Source organism: Brugia malayi, assembly GCF_000002995.4.
Source record: "Brugia malayi strain FR3 genome assembly, contig: Bm_v4_ChrX_scaffold_001, whole genome shotgun sequence".
Taxonomy (NCBI): Eukaryota; Metazoa; Nematoda; class Chromadorea; order Rhabditida; family Onchocercidae; genus Brugia; species Brugia malayi.
The window spans coordinates 12009703-12034562 of NW_025062479.1; the positions used below are offsets into that span (position 1 = coordinate 12009703).

At 33.9% G+C, this 24860-nt stretch overlaps 5 protein-coding genes across 7 annotated transcripts; 1 reads left to right on the top strand and 4 right to left on the bottom strand.

The window, feature by feature from the left end:
- Positions 1-53: 53 nt before the first annotated feature.
- Positions 54-4662, bottom strand: Bm5924 (Uncharacterized protein; the record flags this gene model as incomplete). The annotated part of the gene is made up of 13 exons (XM_043074556.1): positions 54-75; positions 232-315; positions 465-608; positions 769-944; positions 1023-1141; positions 1312-1407; positions 1777-1870; positions 2561-2760; positions 2912-3067; positions 3262-3403; positions 3659-3736; positions 4141-4291; positions 4577-4662. 13 exons carry the CDS (start codon positions 4660-4662, stop codon positions 54-56), a joined length of 1548 nt encoding a protein of 515 aa, XP_042930490.1.
- A 1333-nt stretch (positions 4663-5995) lies between these two features.
- On the bottom strand, positions 5996-7367 carry Bma-nbet-1 (Uncharacterized protein; the record flags this gene model as incomplete). The annotated part of the gene is made up of 2 exons (XM_001897657.2): positions 5996-6120; positions 7130-7367. The coding sequence occupies 2 exons, from the start codon at positions 7365-7367 to the stop codon at positions 5996-5998; spliced, it is 363 nt and encodes a 120-aa protein (XP_001897692.2).
- Positions 7368-8500: 1133 nt separating this feature from the next.
- Positions 8501-12791, bottom strand: Bma-ribo-1 (Uncharacterized protein; the record flags this gene model as incomplete). 2 transcript variants are annotated; one of them, XM_001897656.2, is made up of 13 exons in its annotated part: positions 8501-8620; positions 9237-9299; positions 9562-9681; positions 9797-9922; positions 10231-10350; positions 10499-10637; positions 10749-11041; positions 11104-11175; positions 11243-11383; positions 11487-11664; positions 11925-12037; positions 12150-12350; positions 12666-12791. In XM_001897656.2, the coding sequence occupies 13 exons, from the start codon at positions 12789-12791 to the stop codon at positions 8501-8503; spliced, it is 1812 nt and encodes a 603-aa protein (XP_001897691.2). The 2 variants fall into 2 exon arrangements, with proteins under 2 accessions (XP_001897691.2, XP_042930491.1); XM_043074557.1 differs by lacking the exon at positions 12666-12791 and having other exon boundaries at positions 12150-12206.
- Positions 12792-15866: 3075 nt separating this feature from the next.
- On the top strand, positions 15867-17226 carry Bm2710 (Uncharacterized protein; the record flags this gene model as incomplete). The annotated part of the gene is made up of 4 exons (XM_001897655.1): positions 15867-16139; positions 16533-16658; positions 16814-16966; positions 17077-17226. 4 exons carry the CDS (start codon positions 15867-15869, stop codon positions 17224-17226), a joined length of 702 nt encoding a protein of 233 aa, XP_001897690.1.
- Positions 17227-18131: 905 nt separating this feature from the next.
- On the bottom strand, positions 18132-23049 carry Bm8557 (Uncharacterized protein; the record flags this gene model as incomplete). Of its 2 annotated transcripts, XM_001897654.1 has the most annotated exons (14): positions 18132-18314; positions 18388-18571; positions 18860-18993; positions 19228-19557; positions 19817-19969; positions 20045-20151; positions 20409-20589; positions 20770-21006; positions 21160-21375; positions 21615-21761; positions 21965-22083; positions 22246-22356; positions 22452-22607; positions 22758-23049. In XM_001897654.1, 14 exons carry the CDS (start codon positions 23047-23049, stop codon positions 18132-18134), a joined length of 2550 nt encoding a protein of 849 aa, XP_001897689.1. The 2 variants fall into 2 exon arrangements, with proteins under 2 accessions (XP_001897689.1, XP_042930492.1); XM_043074558.1 differs by lacking the exons at positions 21615-21761; positions 21965-22083; positions 22246-22356; positions 22452-22607; positions 22758-23049 and having other exon boundaries at positions 21160-21372.
- Between the last annotated feature and the right edge of the window lie 1811 nt (positions 23050-24860).

Consider the following 24860-nt stretch of genomic DNA (forward strand, 5'->3'; position numbering starts at 1 on the left):
GTAAAACTCATAAATCCGTAGTGAACTTGTTATTGTGCAGGCTCCCTCACACTTCAATAAAGACGTTTATCGTAACTGAAAACAGTTGTTAATTACTTCTGCACTTCAAGATTGTTGTGATTATTTTTCTCCAAAGTATGGGTTTTTTTTTTTTTTTTTAGTATGTAAATAAAGTGTTGTTTCTAACAATACAACTTGCTGAAATTGTTGAAAAAATCTGGACAAGCTTACGAGTGCAAGGAATGCACTCCTCCCTCAACTTGAGCATTCGATGATCGACGTTCAAATCTGACTTCACCACGAGCAATACCATTCCTGGAATAACAGTACTTTACTTTTTACAATCATCCAACAATATCCCCTACCGCACAGACACAGATACAAGAGAGTTAAATATTACTACTGCGAAAAATAAGGTGAAAGAAAGAATATGAAAAACAAAATTTGACTAAAAAAAGAAAAACCTGAGTTCATCTAAATTTTTCACACCGATATCCTGAAAGCCGTGTTGAATTCCACGCACCAAATATGGAACGAATTTGTGGATGCTACCTCTATCCCTCATTGTAGCAGACACCCCCTGCGCAACCTTTATCGAATCTGACCTACTAAAAACAAGCTCATTTTTAGTAAAAATATAAAGTAAATAACATTTTTGATGTGAAACGAAAATTTAATTATATGAACGTTTATGCTTCAGACTTCTAGAATGATAAAAATCTTCTAGATTGGAAAAGCAAACTATAATATTTCAGAAAAAAAAAATACCTGCTAAAATACCTATCTTGACTACCGACATTTGCCTCCATAGCATCCAGTGAACCCATTCCACGATAATTTTTAAGACGCACACCGCTTGGACCCCAGAAATATTCTCCGGGTGCTTCTGTTGTGCCTGCTAAAAGACCACCCATCATCACTGTCGATGCACCAAGTGCCAATGCCTGAAATTTCAAATTTTTTCCTTGGAATCACAAAGTTATGCTGAAAAACTGAGACTTACAAATCCATCACAATATTACCTTCGTGATGTAACCAACATCCCTTATTCCACCATCAGCGATGACGGGAATCCCACGAGTTCTAGCGTATTTTGCAACTTGATACACCGCTGTGCCTTGTGCTCGTCCAACTGCAGTAACTGAAATAAGAGTAATACAGACGTGAAAATATCGCTATCCCTTTTATTTAAACACAATCAGCATAATATAAAAGTTAAGGCCTCCTAAGTCGATGATGACACTGTCTCCGAGGAGCACGTACAACAGCGAAGGTCATATGTTTATGAAATCAGATCAAAAATGTACATACCTTCTTGAGTAATACAAATTGAACCACTTCCCATACCAACGCGAATGGCATCTGCCCCAGCATTGATTAGGATTTCTGCTTGCCTCTGTGTTACAACTGAAAATAAAGAAATGTTTTGGAAAAATACACTAATCAAATGTATTATTTCCAGTATCAGACGCTCATCTTACATTGTCGTTAGATTTATAAAAAGTCAAACTTGAATAAACAAAAAACATTATAGGTCCCAAAATATTCATCTGCCAAATGCACACCTTGCAGACAATATCAGCAACATTCTACATTATGCCAAAATGCACCGGAGAGAGAGAGAGATCAGAACGAGACAAAAGGCTATCTTGCTCAAATACAAAATAGAGTTCTCGATATACGATACAAAGCCTCAATGACACAAAAAAAAAAAAAAAGGCTCAAACTATTCCAGAAACAAAAATGTATGATAAAAAACAACATAATGCAACTTGCCATTGCCTGCAATTATCTGTGGCGTCTCTGGATAATTGGTCTTTATCCACTTCAAAAGATTCACTTGATACATGCTGGCACCTTGTGAAGAATCCTACAAATATAGAGACATTCACAAAGTAATGCGGTTCGGTAAACAATGCAAAGATTCAAAGTTCGAGTATAATATCCTTTGCAAAATACTGAGAAATTACATGACGACAAGTAAATAATTTTCGTCATATCTCAATTTCGCCATATATTTGTTTTCCTACTTATACTATTTTTTATAAAACAAGAAATAATGAATAAATACTATGCACATCCCTAAATTTTACAAAAAATCGAAACAAGCGAAGTAAAAATTAGAAATTGACGTGATGAGGAAAACTTTTTGACAACTTTTCTTCCGATTAAGTTTCTTCCGCCACCAACTTAACTCCTTTTGCGTTCTGATATCTCTTGGGAATTTATAACTAATACAATTGAACGATAATCGTCCCTATCTCACAAAGTCATTCCAGATAGCAGAGAATGAATTTTTTAAGTTGATTCCCATAATTTTGAAAAAATATGGTTGTAGAACTGTCTGTAATAGAATAAAGAAATGAATGATTCTACCCAAATTTAGGTAGAACAATTTAGATAGCTATATCCCTGCAGTGTCGCTTCTAGATTTACTCATACAGTTATAAATGTTACCCTAAACATGACTCTTTATTAATAAGACTACCTTTGTGATCCCACGGAAGCAAGATATAAAGAAAAGATGGTGAGCGAAGTCAATGTAAAATTTATCACTTACAATGACAAGAACATCAGCACCAGCCGCAACTAATTTCTTTACCGCTTCTTTTGCGGATTCTCGGGTATTTATAGCTGCGCCCACTCTTAACTGTCCCTTCGAATCGTAAGAACTACATGGAAAATCTCGAGCTTTCTTTAAATCAGTACGAGCTATTAAGGATACCAGTTCGTTTCTGCTGTTCACAATAGGTAGTTTCCCTGCAAAGATATCCGGTTAGTGAAGACATACAAATAGTAATAGGGAACGATATTAGATCATGAAATACATCTAAGACAATGGCTATTTCAAAATTGTTATCGACCATTTGGCCATCACTTCAACAACAAAATGCAATAAATAATGACTTACCTTTCTTCTCATTTTCTAAGATTTTGTAAGCATGTTCTAAAGTTAGATCTTCGCTGCCCGTTATAAGCCGGTCGAATGGGACCATTACTTCACTTATTTTCGTAGTCGGATATTTGCTCTCATCAATAAAATCTACATCACGAGAAGTTACCAAACCTACATTTTAAATACGATTTAAAGTGAACAACAAGCAAACAACACTTGAAGTACAAATAAATTTTATAAAACCAACTGTTTTAAACACCGGCAAAATCAATCTCTAGACACCTAAATTAATTTTTCCTCCAGATGATTCGTCTTGTAAATAATCAAATTTAGATGATGAGAAATTTTTTGACAAAAAGACATACCTATCAGTTGGCCACCAACATGTCCTGTTGACGTAACTGGTGTTCCTGTGAAACCATATTTCAGCTTTATCCTCATCAAATCTAACACTGTATCCATTTCTTTTATGCAATGCGGATGTGTTATAAACCCTTGCTTATAACGCTGCAAAATTTAGGTATGTTTTAATCCTACTCTGGTTATAACAAACAATTCCCAAGCACAACAAAAAATATTTCGTCATTCCTGAAAATATCTAGTCATGTCAATATTTGTGCATAGGTCTCCCTGAAAAACTGCTTAAAATACTGAAATATTGCGAACACTCAAACAATAACAATCTAATTAAAACCTTAGTGAACTACAAAAAAAAAAAAAAAAACACTGATGAGGTTAGAAAGTTAGATGAGCAAACCTCACCTTCACTTTGATAACTTCTTCAGCCTGATCTTCCACGGAGGCGAAATTGGCGTGAATTATACCAATACCACCATGTAACTAAAAAAAAAAAAATGTTGACACTGTTTTATTACAAAGACGTTTGCAGGAATAAATCGACTAATACGATCCAATCTTTATGTTAATGTCGATTACGTCAGCGATTCCTTAATATATTAATAGTCGACCCAATCCTTCTGAACACATATGAAATTTGCATATTACCAACACTCCACTAAAGCCATCCGCTGATTCGAGCATATCCTTAAGCCATACTTACTAGTTAATACTTGTAAAATGATTCCATCACTATAGCCTAACCAGCAAGTACAGATGAAGTTTTAATGTTCTTTCAGAAGGATGACATACTGTTATGCAAAGTTCGACTGAGTCAGATATACAAACAATTTACGCCATACTGAATTAGCGTATATCAGTTATCAATAATCTAAATGGTATCTAACTGCCATAGCAATCGCCATTTCGCATTCGGTTACTGTATCCATCGGTGATGACACCAATGGTGTTTTAAGCGTAATACCACGAGTTAAATGCGTTGTTAAATCCACGGAAGAAACGTCAAAACCGATATAACCCGGCAATATATTGAAATCACTGGAACAAGTATGCTATGAGTAGGCAAATTCCATTCCAAAATGTTCGTTTTCACCTAACCATTCATAAATTTCTCTTATCATAAATTTTTAATTCATAAATTTAACCATTCATAAAATTTTCTCTTATCATAAAATTTTTTTTTTTTTTTTTTTTTTATAAATTTTTCCCTTATTTCTTATAAACATAAGAAAAAAAAAATTTTTTTTTCATTTATTCCTCTAAAATTTTGTTATTATAAAAAAATTAGTCTGAAAGAGAAAAGCAGAAGGAAAATACGAGTACTTGTATGTCAACCCAACATTATTGCTCATAAGTTCATCAATTGTCTGCCCATCTTCATTAATTCTGATAGCATTGTCACCATCCATCTTTATAATCTGCTGTAAACTGTCAAATTTGTTGAAAATAAGCTTCATGTCTTCTGTGAAGATACAACAAAACAAAGTAAGAGAGAAAATACAGGCAATTATGTCCATAACATCGACCTAAGAATGTGAAGATAATTTATTCTTAAATATGGGAGAAACCATGCCCGGAATTTACGGTCAAGCAACAGTAAAAAGGTTGGATTATTATGTTATCCATTATGATGCATATACCGCTGCTCAAGAAAACTGGAAGAAGAAATAAGCAAACCAAGTCTTGTGATCTTGAAGAAAATTTTGATCCCATAAAAAAATCATTCAAATTAAATGTAAGTGGAATGCAGACTAAATTTATAAGTTAATGATGACAAATAAGAAAACACTAATGTGAAATGCTGAAGAAATATTGGATCGGTATTAATACTACATCCAGTAATATCAATACAAATAACGGAAGTTCCTTATGTGATACGCCTAGTCACAAGGAAAGTTGAAGGGTATGGACACATTTCCACAATGATACTTGTAACAACTGATGGCAGACCAAAAACTACAGTTAATTATCGAAATGTGCCTCCCCACCACTGCAACCGGATCTCTCTAGTGCGCTTAACTTAACGGGATACCGGAATTTTGTACTAATACCTTTCCAGAGGACTGGTCACTGTTCACACATAGGATTGTGAAATCATGTACTGCTTCTATTTCGTTAGACGGTGTTCAGGTTGATTGGAGATATAACATACATTACGTCGTACTGAGAGGTCTAACCATTGTCACGGAGTTAGCAGAGATGTCACTTCCAGAGATGTAAGTAATGACAAGAAGTTAGGAGGAAATTATTCGCAAATCCCACTAAATACTCGATTTTACATTAGATATAGATGGTTATGTTACTCAACTTGTTGGACTTAATTACTTGCTTATATATGTGCGATCCCCATATTTTGAAGATAACCAAGACGTTCTAATTGTCAGACATATCTTATGGCTATGGTAAGCGAATACAAAACTTTAGAAGGAAATTTAATTCACATCATGAACTCGTAAGTTGAGCGATATGAATGGATATAACAGCGCCAAGTATATTAATAGTTCTTAATTAATTGAATGTGCTATTATAAACTAATAAAAATAACGTTACATGCTGAACAGGAGCTGAATTTAATGTAATCAATAAGCTTGCAGAGAGGAGGAAATATATTGAACACACGAGTGAAGGGATAGAGTTATTAGCACATGTCAAAGGAGTAATGAGACAAGATTGTTACAGCAGTAGTATTTCTCACTGACAATGCCGTCCGTTATTTCTCTTCGAACTTGTTGCTATGGTAACTTAGCATTGAAAGAGCCGAAGGAATCTTTGTCGCAACGATTCCTGCATTGCTTGCAGTTCCCATGGAACATCAGCATGCGCCCAAAGATCCAAAGATGGCATCATCTTAGTTGAAAACAACTCGGCTGAAACTACCTGCCTCGGGGTCGATGTTAACCATCTGATTATTTGTAAAAGTGTTCAAGCTGTATAAAGTATGCTACAAGAAATCTCAACCAGTCCATCTGCTCTTACTATATTACCTTTCCTGTCTCATAAACCTCTCTAAATACTACACCACTTCACCCTGAATATTCTAATAACAGGGCAATTTCAATAATAACGAATCAGAAACATTTCTCTATTATTTGCTCTCTTTGCAACAACAGAATTACGCAAAGACTTGAAACCACTTCCCTGGTCATGAGGTTAACATTTTCAAAATGAGTGGTCAATGAATTGCATATATATGACCTGCGTCGAAAAAAATTTACCAATAAAAGTCATACCTGCACAAGTGTACATCTATAGCTGGACTTATTTTAATGCAACGAAACTGAATCGGATATCTCCAGGGCAGTAAGATTCCTACAGGAGTGCTACCTTACAAAAATATCTTAAATTATGGAATGAAGTTCTCCTGAATAGTTATCTGCTACATTGGGTAATTTATCACATATAATAACTAAAATATATAATTACTTTACATCAACGGGAACATTTAAATAATGAAATACAGTAGTATATGAAACCAGAAACGTTAAAACAACCAGATTAGAATTAAGTCATCAAAAGTATATGTATACAAGAAAAAAAAAGTCCCAACTTACCTATAATAGAATAGTGGTGGATCCATCACTTTTAAAAATGCATTAAGGCTTAAGAAACTCTGACTTTTCCCAGTTAGATATTAATTAACAAAAACTTCCCTGATTAAAGATTTTACATGGAAGCTAAAGCTAGAAAATTACTTAATATTCAAAAAATGTGTAGAGGAACTTGGCACAAGCATGAAATGGAAGAGAAGTAAAAAAAAAGCCATAAAAAAAAGACATAAAGGGACAGATTCTCGCTGTATATAATTCCTTAATTTGGGCTAACGAATTAAATAATAAATTATCAAGAAAACAAATAATGCAAATAAGACAAGATAACATGTCAAATGTTTGCCACCAGTTTTAGCAACTCGATCCAATTTCCGCATCGTTAAACCAAGCAAACCCTTCGACGCATCGAAATCCGTTTCCATTTCATTTAACAAACGATTTTGTTCTCGTACATCATCACCAATTGCTATTGTTATCTTCTTTAATGCAGCCACCTTCCCGGAGAGCTTCTCAACCAAGGCATCATTACGACGTTCCATAAATATTCCATCGTCATTTTCACCCATCACGTTTACACCATTACTGCTTCCTCGATATGTCATACCAATATACCATCAAATAAGTGAATTTCTTTACAATACAGACAGTTATATCTGAAAATTCAAAAACTATCCATACAAAAGAAAAACAGCAAAACATTTTCTGCTCATTATAGTTTTTTTTTTTTTTTTTCTTTTTTTTTTTCTAAACTGTGCCACATTATCACAACATTCCTACATCGCAAAGAAAACTTCCAACTTTACAACATCAAAGTCTTATAATATCAGAAATGAAAAAATATACACAACTGCCAGAGACTAACCGTGTAAACTGCAAATTAATACTGGAAAGTTATAAATGACTGCATTCCAGAAAATATTAAAAAAAAAAATGCAATGGATTATTCTGAAAAGTTTGAGAGTCACCAAACGCTTACACTCTACTACAAGCAGAAAATCTGCAAAGAACCATACGTGCATAGCATATGCAAGTAAATAAAAGCAAATAATTATTCAACATTTAATAAAATTTATGCTCTTACAATTCATCAAATATAGTAACAAAAAAGTGGTAAAATTGGATTCTAAATCTGTTTTAACAACATACTTTCAAACTCATGTTTAGTGAAACAAAAGTTCAATTTACATCTGGTAAAGAAAAATGTTTTCAAAATTTTGAGTTATCAAATTATTCCTGTAAGATTCCAGAAATTGTGCTAGTGAATATGCCAAGCTAATTGAGTTATTTGTCGTTTGATTTTAATGAAAATAACAAGCTAAAATCAGACACAGTCTTAATAAATATCCATAAAAAATTAGGAAACCGTTAATGTAGTCTACGAAAAGAAAGGCTAATAATTTAACAAATGAAATGGAAAATAACTGATAACAGAAAATACAACAAAGACCCATGTTATATTATTAGCTATACCGCAACATTTCTTCACATTTCAGTCAGGATAAAAAGGAGCAACAAACATATCGTGTGACTCAGCAACATTTTTTAAAATGAGTAGTAATCTGTGATGTAGCTAACATTGGAGAAAGGTTTTTTTTCCGAAATTAGTGCTTAGTTCAAATGAATTTACCAGTTACATCGCTCACGATACCTAATCTGAACTTTAAAATGTTTTCATCATAATCCGCACATATAATGTTACCTACAAGGCATAAATTACAGAATCCATTCTCTCCTTTGCTTCGTTCAGCTTCTGTGCATATGACTTCTCTGCATCGGCGAAAGCCACTTTAGAAAGTTGTCCTTTAACGAAGCGCTCCGTCTAAAATTATACACATTTTAAATTTTCATAAAAAGGAGGAAAGTCTTTCATTATTTTATGTCACGTATTTCTTAAGAAATTTTCTCCAGTAAACTAACCATAACTGTTCCTTCTCGAAATTTAATGGGGCAGATACTTCGAAGAGCGTTAATACGCTAGTTAAAGTCAACCGTTTGAATGAGCGACAACTTGGGAACTGGCGCAAGGGAAATATTAAAACTCCAAATGTTAGATTCCCACGAAATCAACAGGATCACTTAGAGACTCACAAAGTAAAACTTTATATGAAAATTTACGCACTACAGCACATACAGTAAAGCCTGTATGACACTGTTTTGAAAAGTATTTCCTTGGCGTTTCAAAATTCCGGAGATAAAATCTGTTAGGGAAGTTTTGCTATTTTTCTATTATTAATGTACCGACGGTAGATAATGTAGTTTCAAATTCTAGGTTTCATTTTACGTCTTACCATGATGTAACATTCTAATGTACTTAATTTTCTTGCTTTATTCACAAGGACCGAAAAAACACATTATCAACAAAACAAAAGTACTATTAGCAACAAAAACATAACAGTGATGGCAGTTTAGATTTATTTCAAAAGATTAAATCTTACCTGCCCTAAATAATTGTTTATAAGATCCATCGTTAGCTTGTGGACTTTACTGACCTCGTTCAGCTGAAATTAAATAACGACTCGATCACTACAGCTATAATTCAAAAATACTAATTGGTTTGAATTATTTTGTGTTTACTTGCTAGAAGGACACAACTTCCATTCCTTACCACGTATAAGGAATAACACATAATATTCTGGTGAATAAATCAATAAAAAATCTAAAATTATTACAACTTCCTTTAAACAGCTATAAATTAATATGATATATACTCCACTATCTCTTCAAATGCGGTAATTGCGTGAAACGAAAATAAGGAAATACCTTGTCAGATATATCAGCGTTTGTAGATTTCAATTCGCTTTGCAGATCACTGATAGCGTGTCCAACATTTTTCAGATCATTTTCTGCCTTTTTTCTTGCTGTTGTAAATGCAGCCAGATCCTGAAATTGCAACAGCTTCTTCTAAGCTATAAAACAGTATAGTATGAAATAAGCTATAAAACTGCCGCCTCTACTTTTCTTATATGTTTAAAGAACATCAGGAGGCAAACAAGACCTTATTGTTTTTGAATTTGTTTACAGCATCCGTGAAATGGTCATAAATTTTTAATCTATCAGCATGTAGGTCCGTTAGTTGTTCCACCTGTCCCTGCGCTTGCAAGCGACTTTCTGTTGCAACGTCCTCAAAATGCATATAGAAAAGTACAGTACTTAATTTTGGGCTTGCATTAACAAGATGTTGGAAGAGAAATAATATAGAGATAAAGTACACGAAAGTGGGGAAAGACACTTTGTTACTTAACAGCAAAAACTTTAAACAATAAGTATAGACCATAACTGATCAAGGAATTGTAAATGTCATTCATTTAGGCTACGACTAGGAAGACATTTTTACACGAGAGTTTCTGGAAAAGGATCAGTGGAACTAAACAAATAAATCCCAAACACAAGAAAGCCACAAATAAAAACCACTGAAAGTGAACAATTTACAGGTGAGATTGTGAAATCCAGTCGGACATATATGATGACTGCAATAAACAGGGCTGCAAAGGCAGCACAAGCAAGGAATGGTTCTCTCCAAAGCTGCATGCGGTCAAATTCGTAGTGTAACTGCAAAATCATATTGTGATAACTAACATATGAAGCAAAACTACATTACTTCAATCAATGTAAAGCATGTCGACTTGTATTTCCGTCCCATTATGATTCATGGCATAGCTACGAAATCTTCGGAAAAATACCCGAATAAAAAACATACAGTGAACATTTGAATATGAAAGTCAACGAGGTTATCCTTTTCGACTGTGATAACAGGACGGCCAGTGGTGTCCAAGTATGTGAAATGCAACTCATCCGGAAGTCTCGTCACTGGATATGGTGTTGTCAATTTAAAATTCCTGCAAAAAAATATTTGGTGAAGAGTTATAACAACTTTAGTCATTTGAATGCAACTAAAAATCGGGAATCAAAATAAAATTAGAACTAAAATAAGAAGTGTAAACACTTACTTGCTACCTTCTGGTAATATAATTTTCAGCTTCAAGTTTTCAATAACAGCGTCGTCGAACAGATGATCGACAATACGCATCTTCAGTGCAAATTTATTGCCTGATGAATAAAGATACTGGTAAGCTGGAACATTGTAACCGAGTACGTAATCCGTCTTCCATCCACCAAACAATGGAAAACGCGGCTGTACAATTAATTCAACAACATCTGGCATTTTTCGCACAGCTGAAGTAGAAATATTGCCAATTTCATCTCGATAATAAATATCCTTCGCCGATGCTGGTAACAAAGTCTGCAATTAATCCCTTGAATTAAGTTAAAGTATGTAAGGACAAACACTGGGAAAATACATACCTTATATTGAGTTACTATTGGTCTTTTACTGCCCCTTCGATCCATTTGAAAATCAAGACGAGAAAATGAACCCTGAAAAATGAATATTAAAAGATATTACAACATCTTCAGTATGAAAATTTGAACCAAATCAAAATACCTTTAACTCTGCTCCTTTATGGATAACACTGATCGCTTCTTCCACAGCAATATTACCCCAATGTGAAACTTCAATCACTCTGACAACATCAGTTGCTACAACGAACGGAGTGTTGTTTTCACAGTGCACAATAATTTCCGCCTCAAACAAAGTTTACAGTTCAAAAAAAAAGTTGTTCTAACCAGAAAAGGTGATTTTAATGTTTCGATTTCGAAAATTCGTTATATGTAACTAAAAGTCTTACCACTGCATACGGTTTCTGATTTATATATGGACCATAGGTTATTTTGCCATTATCAACTGATGTTGGTAAAACTGTTGTGTGAGATTCAAGTCTTCCGCTAGGTAGAAGTATCACAGTTTTCTCTTGCTTTACTGGATATATACTTGGAACATGGGCATTTCCTTTGTAAACAGCAAACCTAATTTAAAAAAAAAAATCAATTATGTCGCATAAAAAACTTTTCTCTAAAGTAAACGTCAAAGTTCATTTAAAGTGATCGGTACTATACTGAAGGCCTTATCCACCACCAACCAAACTGACGCATACTACAGATTATTTTTGAAAATGTGTAACAATTTTTTCGGTTTCAACAAACAACACACAGTAAAATTCAGTTATGCGAGTAAGAAAACAGTTCTTCGAAAAAACAAGAAGCTTAACAACTTAATGAAAACCTACTGGGATTCCGCCTGAGTGATCCTCTTTGGATGTAATTCCAAATATTCTGTTAGTTGATACTCCACAGTAATAAAAATTTTGCCGTTCGGTGGAAGAGCATTTTGGAATTCAATCTATAAACACAATTTAGGGCACTTTCTTTCCTTAGTTACTTTTCATAGCACATAACAACTAGCAGCATATAACATCCAAACACTGGAAATTTTAGAAAAATGGAATGAAAACCTCGTAGGCCACAAATCCTTTTTTTATACTGCCCTTTTCATGTTTGATATCCGACATTTTCAATTTCGTATCTTTTTTCGAAACAGTTGCAGAAATGTACGCGAGTCGTAAATATTCCTTTTCATGGACTAAATGTTCGAAACTGCTGATTTCCTTCCCACCATCATTTGTTACTTCATATTTATCCGTTACTTTTACTACCTGCAAGAAAAACTCATATATATTGGCAGCAACAATTAAGCTTTTATGTAAACTACTCTAGCGGAAAAAGCAAGTTCTTGTCTGTGATTTTTTTGTCAATTAAAATTATTCAGATGTAATCGTTTCAATAAAAAAGGCTATAATCAGCTAATGGACTGAATGCGGAAGTTCTTTAACATTATAAAACTTTGTTGTAAAAATGCTGCTGATAGTCTAGCGTATGTTCATGCTATATACTGGAAGCAATGTTGCACTGAATGACTGGTGAGCTCGAAAAAAACAAATCAAAATTAAAATCAAGTTGAAAACAGGTACCTGTGTTGATATGTCAATCACTCGTTCTACAGAAATTGTAACATCGCCGGAAAGCAATTGAGTACTATCAACTAAAGCGGAGATAACTTGTAAAGCAAAAAAGTTTTTCCACAACGACATCATCATATTTCTCCAGAATTTCCTTCCCGGATACTAAATTCGTCAGCAGCTAATAACAACAAATGTCATTACATATCAGCAACAAAAATTACGTAGATGATGTGAATTTTAGATAACTTGAAGAAAAGATATAAAAAAAGACCTGTGTTAGCCAAAAATTACCGCTCTACTACTTCTATTCTGTAACTTACATGATTAATTGTCAACGAGCAAACTGTAAACTGGATTAGTTTCCTCTGGTTAACCTGGTCATTTGAAAGACTACTTCCAGATAGGGGCACTGCTAGTTAAATTGATTTACTTTTACTTGCTGGTGTTAGAATTCTTCATGCCAAACTATTATCATCTTAGTAAATACTAAGCAAAACGAAGTGGAGTAGAAAGAAGAGGCTTAGAAGAGTAATGCATGTATCACAATGGTCAAAGGATATCACACGTGACACACACGTCATCCAAACTCTACAATAGTCCCAACGTTGCATAATGGTTATGGGACAGAAAGAGGAGAATGAAAGAACGACGGAAGTGAAGAGAGTGCGGGAAAGATAGTATTGCGAAAGGCATGAAACTGCTGGATAGTAACATGATCAGGGATCATGGTGTGGGTTGGGTCTTTCATGCGGGATTATGTTTGGGAGTCCCTTCCAGAAAATTAAAGGGACTATTTCTGAAGATGATAGATGTGCGGAACGTCTGGTGTGTGGTCGAAGTTTTGATCCCGCTATGTGATAAACTTCGTCATAAAATACGTTTTAGATGTCGGAATAGTTGGATGTGTTATTAATTAGTCTGCTACAGCTGAAATGGGATATGGACTGTTGCTTGCTGCCCAGCTTGCCAGTTATAGCCCTGTTTGTACTGGAAACTTTAGTCTGTTTGTGGGAATGCTTATAAACTATTATGGTTTTTGTTTCCAACAGTTCGTTCTTTGTTGTTACTGTTAGGTTATTGATATCAAAAATTTCAAGTACTCTTCAATAAAAAGTTAATAATAAAATAATTTATGCAGAATTATTGATGGCCATGCGAATTTGTAAGTCAAAAAAAGGAATTGTTGTCCACATTGTGTAGAGAGTTAAATTTGCTGCATGATTCAGAATTTGCTTAATACTGACTTTGTCGGATAAATTGTGTGTTGGAGTTGGAATCGGAATTGGAAAATCATGAATTGGAATTTAAAAAGATAGTTGATTCTTTTCTGATGACGGTTCACTTTTACCCCAAAGAATTTACATCAATTTTTACTTTTTTGTATAAACTGAAAAAACGAGTAAATTGTTTTACTTTCAAGAAATTTTGTACATTTGGAATGTAAAGTGTCCAGTCAAATAAAATAAGCTGATCGTTAATTTTCAGAGAAATTTCTCGCAAATCATTGCTGATGGAGATAATTTGTCCTTGTAGTTCCTGAAACATATGTCCGTGTTTTTTCCAATAAATCAAATGAGTTGTGAAAGTTAAAGATCTAAATAGAGAAGAATTCTAATAAGTAGGTAGCTCAAAGTCTAAAGGAAAATCATCTTTCCCAAATAATACATACGAAAGTTACACAAAGCTGGAAAATTTCATTTTCGAAATCTGATGAGAAACGAGTTGTTGGATTATTCATCTTTTTGTTTTACAATCCAATGAATAGTGAAGGAAAATATGGGGGATGAAGAGAAGACGAGTTTTTCCGAACTGGTACCAATTCTAAACTAGCTGAATAAAATTAATGGTTATGATATAATTATAGCGAATCGAAAATGATACAAGCATCATGGCATTATCTCGATCTAGATTTTCAGTAGAAGACCAAATCCCCCATACTACCAGTTAACCATTTAACTGCGGTACCAGGTAATACAAGAGCTGAGCTTTGCCGCAACTTTTTCCATGATGATTGATAGCAAAAGAAGTTCATTCCTATTCTCTGCCTACATGCAAATTTGCAGTGCTTCAATAATAAGAATTTCAAAAACTACCGTCTTTTAACTTAGCCAAGTTTTAGGCAATGGTGGGATTCGCAATACTTCTCTTTTGAGATGTTTTCTTAGAACGTTATCTCTTAAAAACTTCAAAATTCCCCAGCATTATTAACTATTATTAAAAACGATTCTCAAATACTTCCGAAACACATGTCATATGATTGTATCTCAACTCAATTCTGCTGTATATGATGACAAATTTAACTACTCTAGCACAGCATATCAGCTACCCAGATGAAAAATTAAAAACTTTCAAATATTTATGTGGTGTATCAATCTCAGATGTTAAATTCCTCTCATGATCTTCCTATCTCGACGTTGTTAATAAAAGTTTCAAGTGGTGAATGAGCAGTGGGAGAAAAAGTTTTGCTAGACTGTTAAGTGGAACGAAAAGGGGTGAATCCTGGAATGCCGTTGGCAATGTGAATCCGAGTCATCGTCAGCAAGGTCGATTAAATCAGTAAAAAAGCTGAAAAAGAAAGCAGTAAAAAAGCAAGTTAATAGCAAAATAGAACCGGATCTATCTCGTCGTCTTCTTTTCCCATTTTCTGGTCCATTTTGTGTAGACTTCACTGTCATACGTGTGATTCAAATGAATTATACTAGCTATTTGATAAAACTTCCATGGTTAGTTTGATAGGTAGTGGGAGGAGATTCATATTCTGTATATAAGCTCCAAAAATTTTATCACATAAATCATTTACTTCTTCAACATCGTAGAGAAATATTTCTACCCAATATCGTAGAGAAATATTTCTACTGCAGCTCTTCTCTATGGTCTTTAAAGGAAAAACTCATCTACCTTAGCATCCTTGTTTTTCCCGTTTGTTCTGGATATTCAACTAAAGTTTTGATAAAAACAGATTTCATAAAAAAAAAAAAAAAAAAAACATCTTCATTTTATAGATTTTCGGATTAATAACAAATATAATACACACTTGATTACTGCATTGAAAATTGGGATCTAGCTGACTGGAAGGATTTTTAAATAACATCAAGTAGTAAAGCGTTTAGATAGAGTAATTTCTTCAACGTTTTAAACCGTGAACTGTTGTCTAAACGACATACTTACTGCAGTGCTTTGTTAAGATCAAGCTTCTAAACCAAAGTCGCAATGAGCAGAGGTATGCTAAGCGTTATTGCCCTGTACGTATGCATTGATATCAGCAGAGGATGTTTTTCATCTGGAGTTTGTGATGGTGGTTACGGTTGCACACAACCGGTGGTTCCTGTATGTTCTGGCGGTTGTTCTCCTGGATATGCTTGCGGCCAATACGGCTGTTACTCCAGAGCACGTGCACGATCCTCGAAAATAGTTGATGATGTGATAAACGACAAGCACACAGATGATGCTATTAATGCGGTAGCTTCTTCCCCTGCTGCAAAAGTATCTTTAAAATTATGAAAATTTGTAGCTGAGTAATTGATGTAAATATAAACATTCTCGATAGGGAATTTTTTAATTACTACAACTACTCAAAAATGTATTTTTCAAATGGTACTGAACTTCTTAATTTTAATAATAAACCAAAATCTGTAATTAATCCTTTTTTCTTAAAAAATTCCCCAAATCAAGTTTTTTTTTTTTTTTCTCTAGATGATTAAGATGTAGCCGTGTTTGGTATTCTTTCACGTCATCATTAAGTGATCATCACTCAAAAGGTTGTATTAAAAATGAGCAATTCTAATTTTTCACTGAAAGAGCGCTTTCTGCGAAAGAGTTAGAATGTGAAATTATTATATAAATTGTAATCAATTTCTTTATTTTCCTTCCTTGTAGCGCCAAGAAATAAACGCTGAACAAATGACTAATGAACAGTTCTATGAATGCTGTCTTTATCAACAGCTTCCGGATAGTTGCTTAGAAAAGTGTTCATATGCTACGTATACAAAAAATACTTTGCAGGTAATGATTTAAATTTAAAAATCATGTCTGTTGAATCACATTTTTGCATATTTCATTTCTCAAGGAACTCCGAAACTATAAAATGTGACAGTTCAAATGATTCATTATCAATGAAAGCTTTGATGGTATTAAAAATTTACTAGTTCTAGATTTAGGCCATGTATCTTCATTTTGATAAATGTCCACTGTCAGCATTAGCTGATATATCGTATTGTGCTGCCGGTGGACTGGATCATACAGAATGCTGCATACGTAACGATGTTGCAACAACATTTGCTGGAAGGAAATGTCTCACATTTTGCGACCAAGTATCAATTTTATCTCTGAAAAATTTTAGGATTTCGAGTCTAATTTATGCTCCAGCCCAATATAATACTCTGAATTTCAAAATAAATGATGGGATTTTATCACTTTACAGCGACCTGGAAATGTGACGAAACTAGACTTTTCCTATCTACCCTGCTATGAACGCTTCGAAAATATCAAGAGTTGTTTTATGGAGCATATTGGTATCAAAAATAGACCAGCAACTGTTGATATAGAACTTGCACGAACATTCGAAACTTGAAGACGAAATAAATTTCCTTTCATACTCAGTTTTGGTCAGTAAAAGTCCGGTACTCTTTGAAAAAATCGTACAAACAATTAAAATCCTAAATTCATTTTTCAAACTTGAAACCTTCCTAAAACTGAATTGCTTTGAAACTCGCTCATCACATGAAAACTCAAACAAATTTTATCTATTCTTTCCACATTTGTATACTCCAGTCTCGAATCACAATTGAATACAGTGTTAGACAATTTTGATACTTGTTACTTCACTTTAACTTATTTTAAGTACGCTAAATTTTGTTCACACTACCGTTTTATCAAAGAAATACTGTATTTCAATAAAATAATCGTTCTTAAGCTATGTGACATGACGAAATTTATGAACTGTATTCCACAATGTCTCAACTTTTGATTGGTTTTGCTTCCATTTTTTTTTTATTTCTTGATAAATTTTGACGATTCGTTTTATCACTCGTCAACGCATATATTTCACATTTTCATCCATAAATGCAAAAATGAGACTTACCTAAATAATAAGAATCTATAAATTTCAGTTTTTATATTTATTTGAAATAACGTAAATGTAATTAGATGCGCAATTACAGAGTAATATCTGAATTGTTGAATAAATTTATTATTAGCATAGCTAATGTAAACTGCTAAATGTTTGTTAGATTCACTGATAAACAAAAATTACGAACAGTAAAACTGGACTGCTGGAACTATAAGAAAAAACGAAAAGAAAACAAAACATTAAAATAACCGATACTTTTACGGAGACCACACGTTGAATGATATACATTTAGAATATTTCTGGGATCTATCAGGTATGAAGAGTTTTTGAAAAGTATAAGAAGTCCAGATAATGCATTTCCTTACTGAATTACATGTTGTATATCAATGAGATGTGGCACGAGGCACTTAGTCGAGTTCATTCTCGACATCTGTAACTGCAAACGCTTCTGTTTCATAAGTGGAATCATGCTTAGCCAATATTCTCAACAGAGGCCGTAGTCTCATCCACCACTGATCTTTCGGTAAGCGATGCTCAAAATCGGTCTCTTGAGCCAATTCTTCAACTGGTGTAAATACCATTCTTCGATCCTGGAACAAAGTTTTGCTTCTTAACATATATTTTAAAGATTGCTTAGTAATTTCGTAATTTTGAACAAACTACCTTTAGACCGAGAAGTGTAGCGCTGTCTGCAGCAGTTGCACTAGTTATTCCACTTGACAAATCAATGTACTTCTTTGCTTGAACTAAAATAAATTCTAGAGCGTTTGCAGCAAGTTTCGTACCCATGTTACGATCAAATGGCGCTGGATTACCACCCTGTTGCGCATGTCCTAGCACATTGATTCTGTAACAAAATCTCCATTCCTTGAAACAGCCTTTTTTTAAACAATATAAATGTTTATTTGTAAATATAAAGTTGTAAATGGATGACGATCCATCAGCTGCTATGCTCGCCCTGCTTAGTGACGTATATTCACTTTATAAATCCAATTTTTACACTGATATTCGCAAACTGAAGTTGGCTTTGTCTTTTTTTAATTTTCATAATATGGCTTATAGCGAATAGAACAACTTTTAAACCAGTGGCCCACATATAAAATACTTCACATGATGTAAGGCATTTCTCAGCTACCTTGTTGAGAACTGTCCTCTGCCCTCTTCCGAAAAAAGTTGATTAACAAATTGTGTAGTATAATTCTTGTTAGCCAATTCACAACGAACAATAAGATACCGTTGTACACCAGTGCGCATTTTTCGGGCAATAACCTCAAGAACAAATCGAATCACACCGATATAAATTTGTTTAAAAAAACTAATTATTTTAGATTTTTCCCAATTAAAGTGAAACAATGTAAACTTAGGTGCAATGAAATTTGTGGATTGTATTTTATATTATCTTGAGAAATGACAACTTGCTCTATAAACTTGCTTAGTTATTTCTCTAACAAATATTTTGACGGACAAAATATAGAATGGAGAAACGATATATTAAAAAAATACCTTAACATCTTCAATGATATCGCTGACATTGAACTTCTCTTCAAATATATAAGCATTATCAGCTCCTGATGCAAGAGCTGAAAGAGTCGCCAAATATCCACAAAATCCGCCCATTGTTTCCACAATAAATACGCGTTTTTTGGTACCCGTTGCAGACTGCTTAATTTTATCAATCACTGCACAGATTTCATTAACTGCAGTGTCGGAACCCAAAGAAATCGATGTACCGGGTACGTTATTACTGATAGTACAAGGTATTACGCAAAGTGGGATACGAAGTGATGAATATTGGCTACGAGCATGTGAAAGCATCAAGCAGGAGTGATAAGCCTGAAATATTAACTTTTTTCTTAGTTTTGATTTTCAACTAGAATGAACTGATTTCATATACTTGCTGACAGAAAATCCATTTCTGTCATTTCTGAATTGAAAATCTATCCCTGAAATACTAATTTTATTCTTCATTTTTCCGTTAATTTCATCAAATTTGTTATTTTATAGCAACTGTCATATCATATCAAAATTTCTTCCACCAAATACAATAAGCAGTCAGTTCTTTCCCTCCAGAAATCGAATGATTAAAAAGTACCTCGAAACCTCCGACAATCAATAATCCATGAATTTTGAATTTTTCTAATGTTGCTGCAACTTGGTCCATATTTTTATCCGGTAGTTGTTTCTGAGTACCCAAGAATGACCCACCATACATGACCCAACCATTTACATCTTTCCACGACATTTCCTGGATGCATAAAGATAATTTCAGCAAAGTTTATTAAAGCGAATCAGATTTTCGTTAATGAAAAAAAAGCCTTACTTTTAGATCCCCGTTTGCTAGCCCTTCAAATGAATTTTTAACACCATACACTTTACAGCGACGATAAATACCCATGCGAACGAATGAACGCACTACTGCATTCATTCCTGTAAATCTCATGTTCCATTTGCAATTTTACAATGTTATAATTTCAACAGCTCATCATTATTCGCTACAAAATAAACTACATCAGCAAGATTCATCAAATTAGTGACGATTTGAAAGTTCGATTTATCCTTAATGTAATTGGCGAATAAGCAGTACGAGACTTGTTCCATGTCAGATAATGCAAAAGAACAGACAGTATGGGAAGTATTCAATAAATATAATAGCATAAATGTATCAATAAAACATAAGATAAAACCTCCAGCAGGTGCTCCAACATTTATGACTGCGACGTTGTATGATGATGACTCATTCGATGGCATATTGCTTTTGGGTTCTAATTTTGTTAATAGACGATAAGTTTCCAGGTTTCTCTGAAAGCTTCGTCCCCGTAGTTTCACGGCTGTGTCCCAGTCGTGCGTTTCCATCGCTTTTTGAACCTACAGATGTATTTATTTCTTATTCGTTTTTTTTTTTTTTTTTGATTTGCTAAACAGAATTGTAAAACTGGAAGAGCTGACGATATTTGCTAGATTTATGAACAAATCATAGTTAAAAATTTATCATAAGGTAAGTCCAAAAGTTTTTATAATAATCTATTTTAGTAGCTGAAGACTAACTGCTTGGGTACGATGAACACATTGCATGAGCGGTACTCGAACAATAGCATTACCATCGATGGACACTACACAGGGTTCTGATGCCGGAGTCATTTCCATGAGTGCAAGCACAGCTTCAGCACCCATTCGACATCCAAGAAGTCGATCAAAAGCTGATGGACTTCCACCACGTTGGACGTGACCTAGCACGGTTACACGTGTATCATAATGCAGCTTCTCTTTTATTACATCTTGTACCTGAATTCCTCTTGTTCAAAAACTGGAATATTACAGAATTTCACTTCATTTTTAAGTTTTTTCAAAGAATCACAAGACTTATGGATTAAGCAACAGATAGCCTAACTTGAATTTTTTTGCTAATGGTAGTTCCTTTCAATAAAGATTACCTACCTGACTGGCTGTAATAGCCTTACCATCTCGATCCAGTGCCCCTTCGGCAACTATGATAATATTCAACCGTGATCCTTCCTGTCGCATTACTTGTAATTTATGACACAACACTATTGGCCAATCTACCGGTACCGGCCATTCAGGAATAAAACAGAAATCTGCTTCCGATGCTAATGCAGCTACAAGTGCCAGATAACCACAATGCCGGCCCATCACCTTTAAACATTTTATACTTCACTTTTAGAATAAATAAATTTTAGAAATAAGAGACAGTGAAATTAAAAAATATCTCCATTGGTAAAGAATACGTAATAAGGTACAAGTGGGAATTAAGCATAGTTAGCGAATATGTATTGTAAAATTGATGCGGGCAAAAAGGAAAAATCTTCTTTGATTTTACTTTTGACTTGCTCCTGTAATTTATCACTCAGTTCTTATAAAGAACAATATGTCACCTCAATGACAAAAGTACGTTGATGGCTGTGCGCAGTTGACACTACAGAATCGATAGCATCAATAATTCGTTGAAGCGCAGTATCGGTACCAATCGTCATATCGGTCCCACAAAAATCATTATCAATGGAACCCACAAGGCCAACAATCTGGAAAAGAAAAATTTTTAATGTGCATAGTTTCTCTTTCTCCCTGAAAATTCCTATCTTTTTCAAAAAAAAAAAATGGATGTTTAAAAGTGGACTAAGAGAAAAAACTTGTTATCCAGCAGAGAAAGACAGAATGTTTTGCGATTTGGATGTTATCAGTTTAAATTACAAAAAGAAAAATTATAAATCTGCAAGCTTTTCACTTGAATACTTTTGCACGATTCACTTTCTTGTTGACTTATTTTTCCAGATGCAAACAATTCTTGAATCAAACTTGGCCATTCTTGACGGAATAAATTTGCACCCGTTAGCGAGCCATCACCTGCATGTTAAGTTCACTTATTAAAAAATGAATCTGTTCAGTTGTAAGTTCCTGTTATTACTGAACTATAAAACCTCTGATCGGAATTTCATGTAACGACAAAGCTTTGAAGATAATTTGACCATCAAATTTTGCAACTTGAAAAGTGAGATGAGATGATACCTCCAATGCACACTAAATGAGTAATTTGCTTTTTGATGAGATTTTCAGCAGCACGAAGTCGACCTGGACGTTCACGAAAATCTTTGCAGCGAGCCGAGCCAATTATTGTACCTTAAAGGTATACTTTTGAATTAAGAATGATTTTATGATCAACACAGAAAGAAAATCGTAAAACACACAATAGGTTTTATCAATAAACAACAAACCGCCTCTTTGGATGATGTCTGATACAGAATCCCATTCAGCTTCCTTGATATATTCACCACCATCCACCATACCTTGGTAACCTTCATAAATGAAATATACTCGACAACCAAGGTAAAGGCCCATCCGGACAACTGATCGCACTGCACTGTTCATTCCTGCAATTTTTTTTCAAATTTGTAATTTGCACAACATCCATTTCTGGAAGATCAATTTTCATGCAGATATTTTTCCATAATATTTGATCAAGAATTATTAGTGACACTAAGGACGATTAAATATTATCAATATGTTTTATAATCACAAACCAGAAGCATCACCACCACTTGTGTAGACAGCAATCGATTGTCCTTTATAAAGCTTTGGAGCAATTAGAATGCCCTCATGACCTTCGGTTGGAATTATGGAATCTGATCGAACTTTTGAGAAATGTCTCCTACGAACTGATATTTCCTTTAGAGGACCCAGATCATCGTCATTTTGTACTGCTGCGTTTGCTTCAGCTGGTTCCGCAAATGGCGCAATCGGCACTGTTGTCAGTTGTGTGGAAGATGAAACAATACGTTGCGGAATCGGAGTTGATTCGGGTTGTGTTGCCATTTTCTGTAAGAATCATTAATGTTTAAAACATCTCAATTTGGAAAAATAAAAATCATACTGCAACCAAAGAGCGCTTTGGTTGCAGCGCTTTTAAATAAAATGTGTCGGTCCAATGATTCTAATTATTCATGTGATTTAGTGAGTATTCCATGTAATATACAGCCAAGCAATGTGTTTCTACTTGGATTTTGTGGATTTCGATATGATTATCATAAAATTTTCAGTCTTGAACATTTTAAACTATTTTTTATCTACAGAACTATATTTTAGAATGCAGATTATGTAAGTCTATAAGTGTCGTAGAATCAAAACTGTTTGATGCTAGAGTCATTCTTTGAATCATTCTTTGCAAACTAGTCGAAAATTTTTATAAGAGGAGACAAAATTACTACAAAAAGACGCCGAAGACAGGAGACGAATTCTTTGGCCTAAATTACTATGTAACTTTATGATTGTATTCATCACGATTTTACATATTTTTCCTTATTTAATTTTTAGAATCCGTTGAATGGAAATTTTCATATCACATATCATCTATTAGTTGGATCTTTAGAATCTTAAGTTTCGATTTTCAGGATCTAAAAAAGCGATAAATGTTTACGATTCATCAACTTTACTAATGATGTATGAAGATATTTTGTTTGATTCGTTTAACATGCACACACATATACACCGTACGCATAAAGGAATGAATATAAAAAATACATACTGTTTTGACAACATTTTATGATCGTTTAATTTTAGGAAGTCCTAGGAATGTTAGTCGGTTCTATAAGGCTTATCCTTACAAACAGTTTTATAAGGATACCTGGATTTCCTGCTGCAAGCACTTTATCCTACGGAAGAAGAAATTCCAAAACTCTCAAAATGTGGGTATAAAAACTACACAATGTTATGAGCATCGATCAAATTTAACTGTATGCCAGTTATGAATGAAATATTAGCAATAAAGAAAAGCTTCCGCATAGTAACAACTTCCAAAAATTTACCCTTTCTTCCTGTTTTTGACCCACAGCTTTGGCAGCTCAAAATGAGCAAACTTACTTCAAAATGAAAAAACAAATGGAATATGTTTTGTGATGTTTAATAGACACAATGAAAACAGTAATGAAAGAAATTTTTAAAATGTAACGGCGAATGAATGCATAAACTAGTAAAACACATACTTTAGTTTGTAAACAGAAGACGGAACGTTAGGGTGAAAAAAGCCTAAAAGACCTTGTTGTGTATTACTCTCAACGTCAAAATAGCAGTTTGAAATGAAACATAGCTCTAAAATTTGCGTTCCACCTTACATTGCCGATTGTTTTAAGGGAGAAGAGATAATCTAGAGAAAATGCAGTTGAAATGTTTTCGAACCTAAAGTTTTTCAAAAAAAGTTGTTAAGAAGTATTAGCACTAGGGAAGAGATATAGCTGATGGCTAGATTAATCAGTGAGGCTTTCCGATACTCACTCTCAACTAAATACTTTCGCAGTGTTAGATGATGCTAGAGGACTGCAATGACGTTAGCAACAATGACTTTACTGAAAATCATAAAGTTCTATCACTGGTTTTCATGACAAGGAATCGACAACGGATCGATATTTTTAAAGCCATTTCTTTTTCTCAAAAATTTATGAGATTTTGGCATAAGGAACTTGTTCTGCTATGTCTTTATGAAATGAGTGTCGCAAGGAAAGAATTTAAAATGTGTTGCATCTCACTGGCTTATTTCACATATTGCCAAAAAAAGGATTTGAACGACTTTCAAAAACTCAAAATACTCCAAAATAAGTAGCGATGTGATACGTCATTATTATATGTGTATT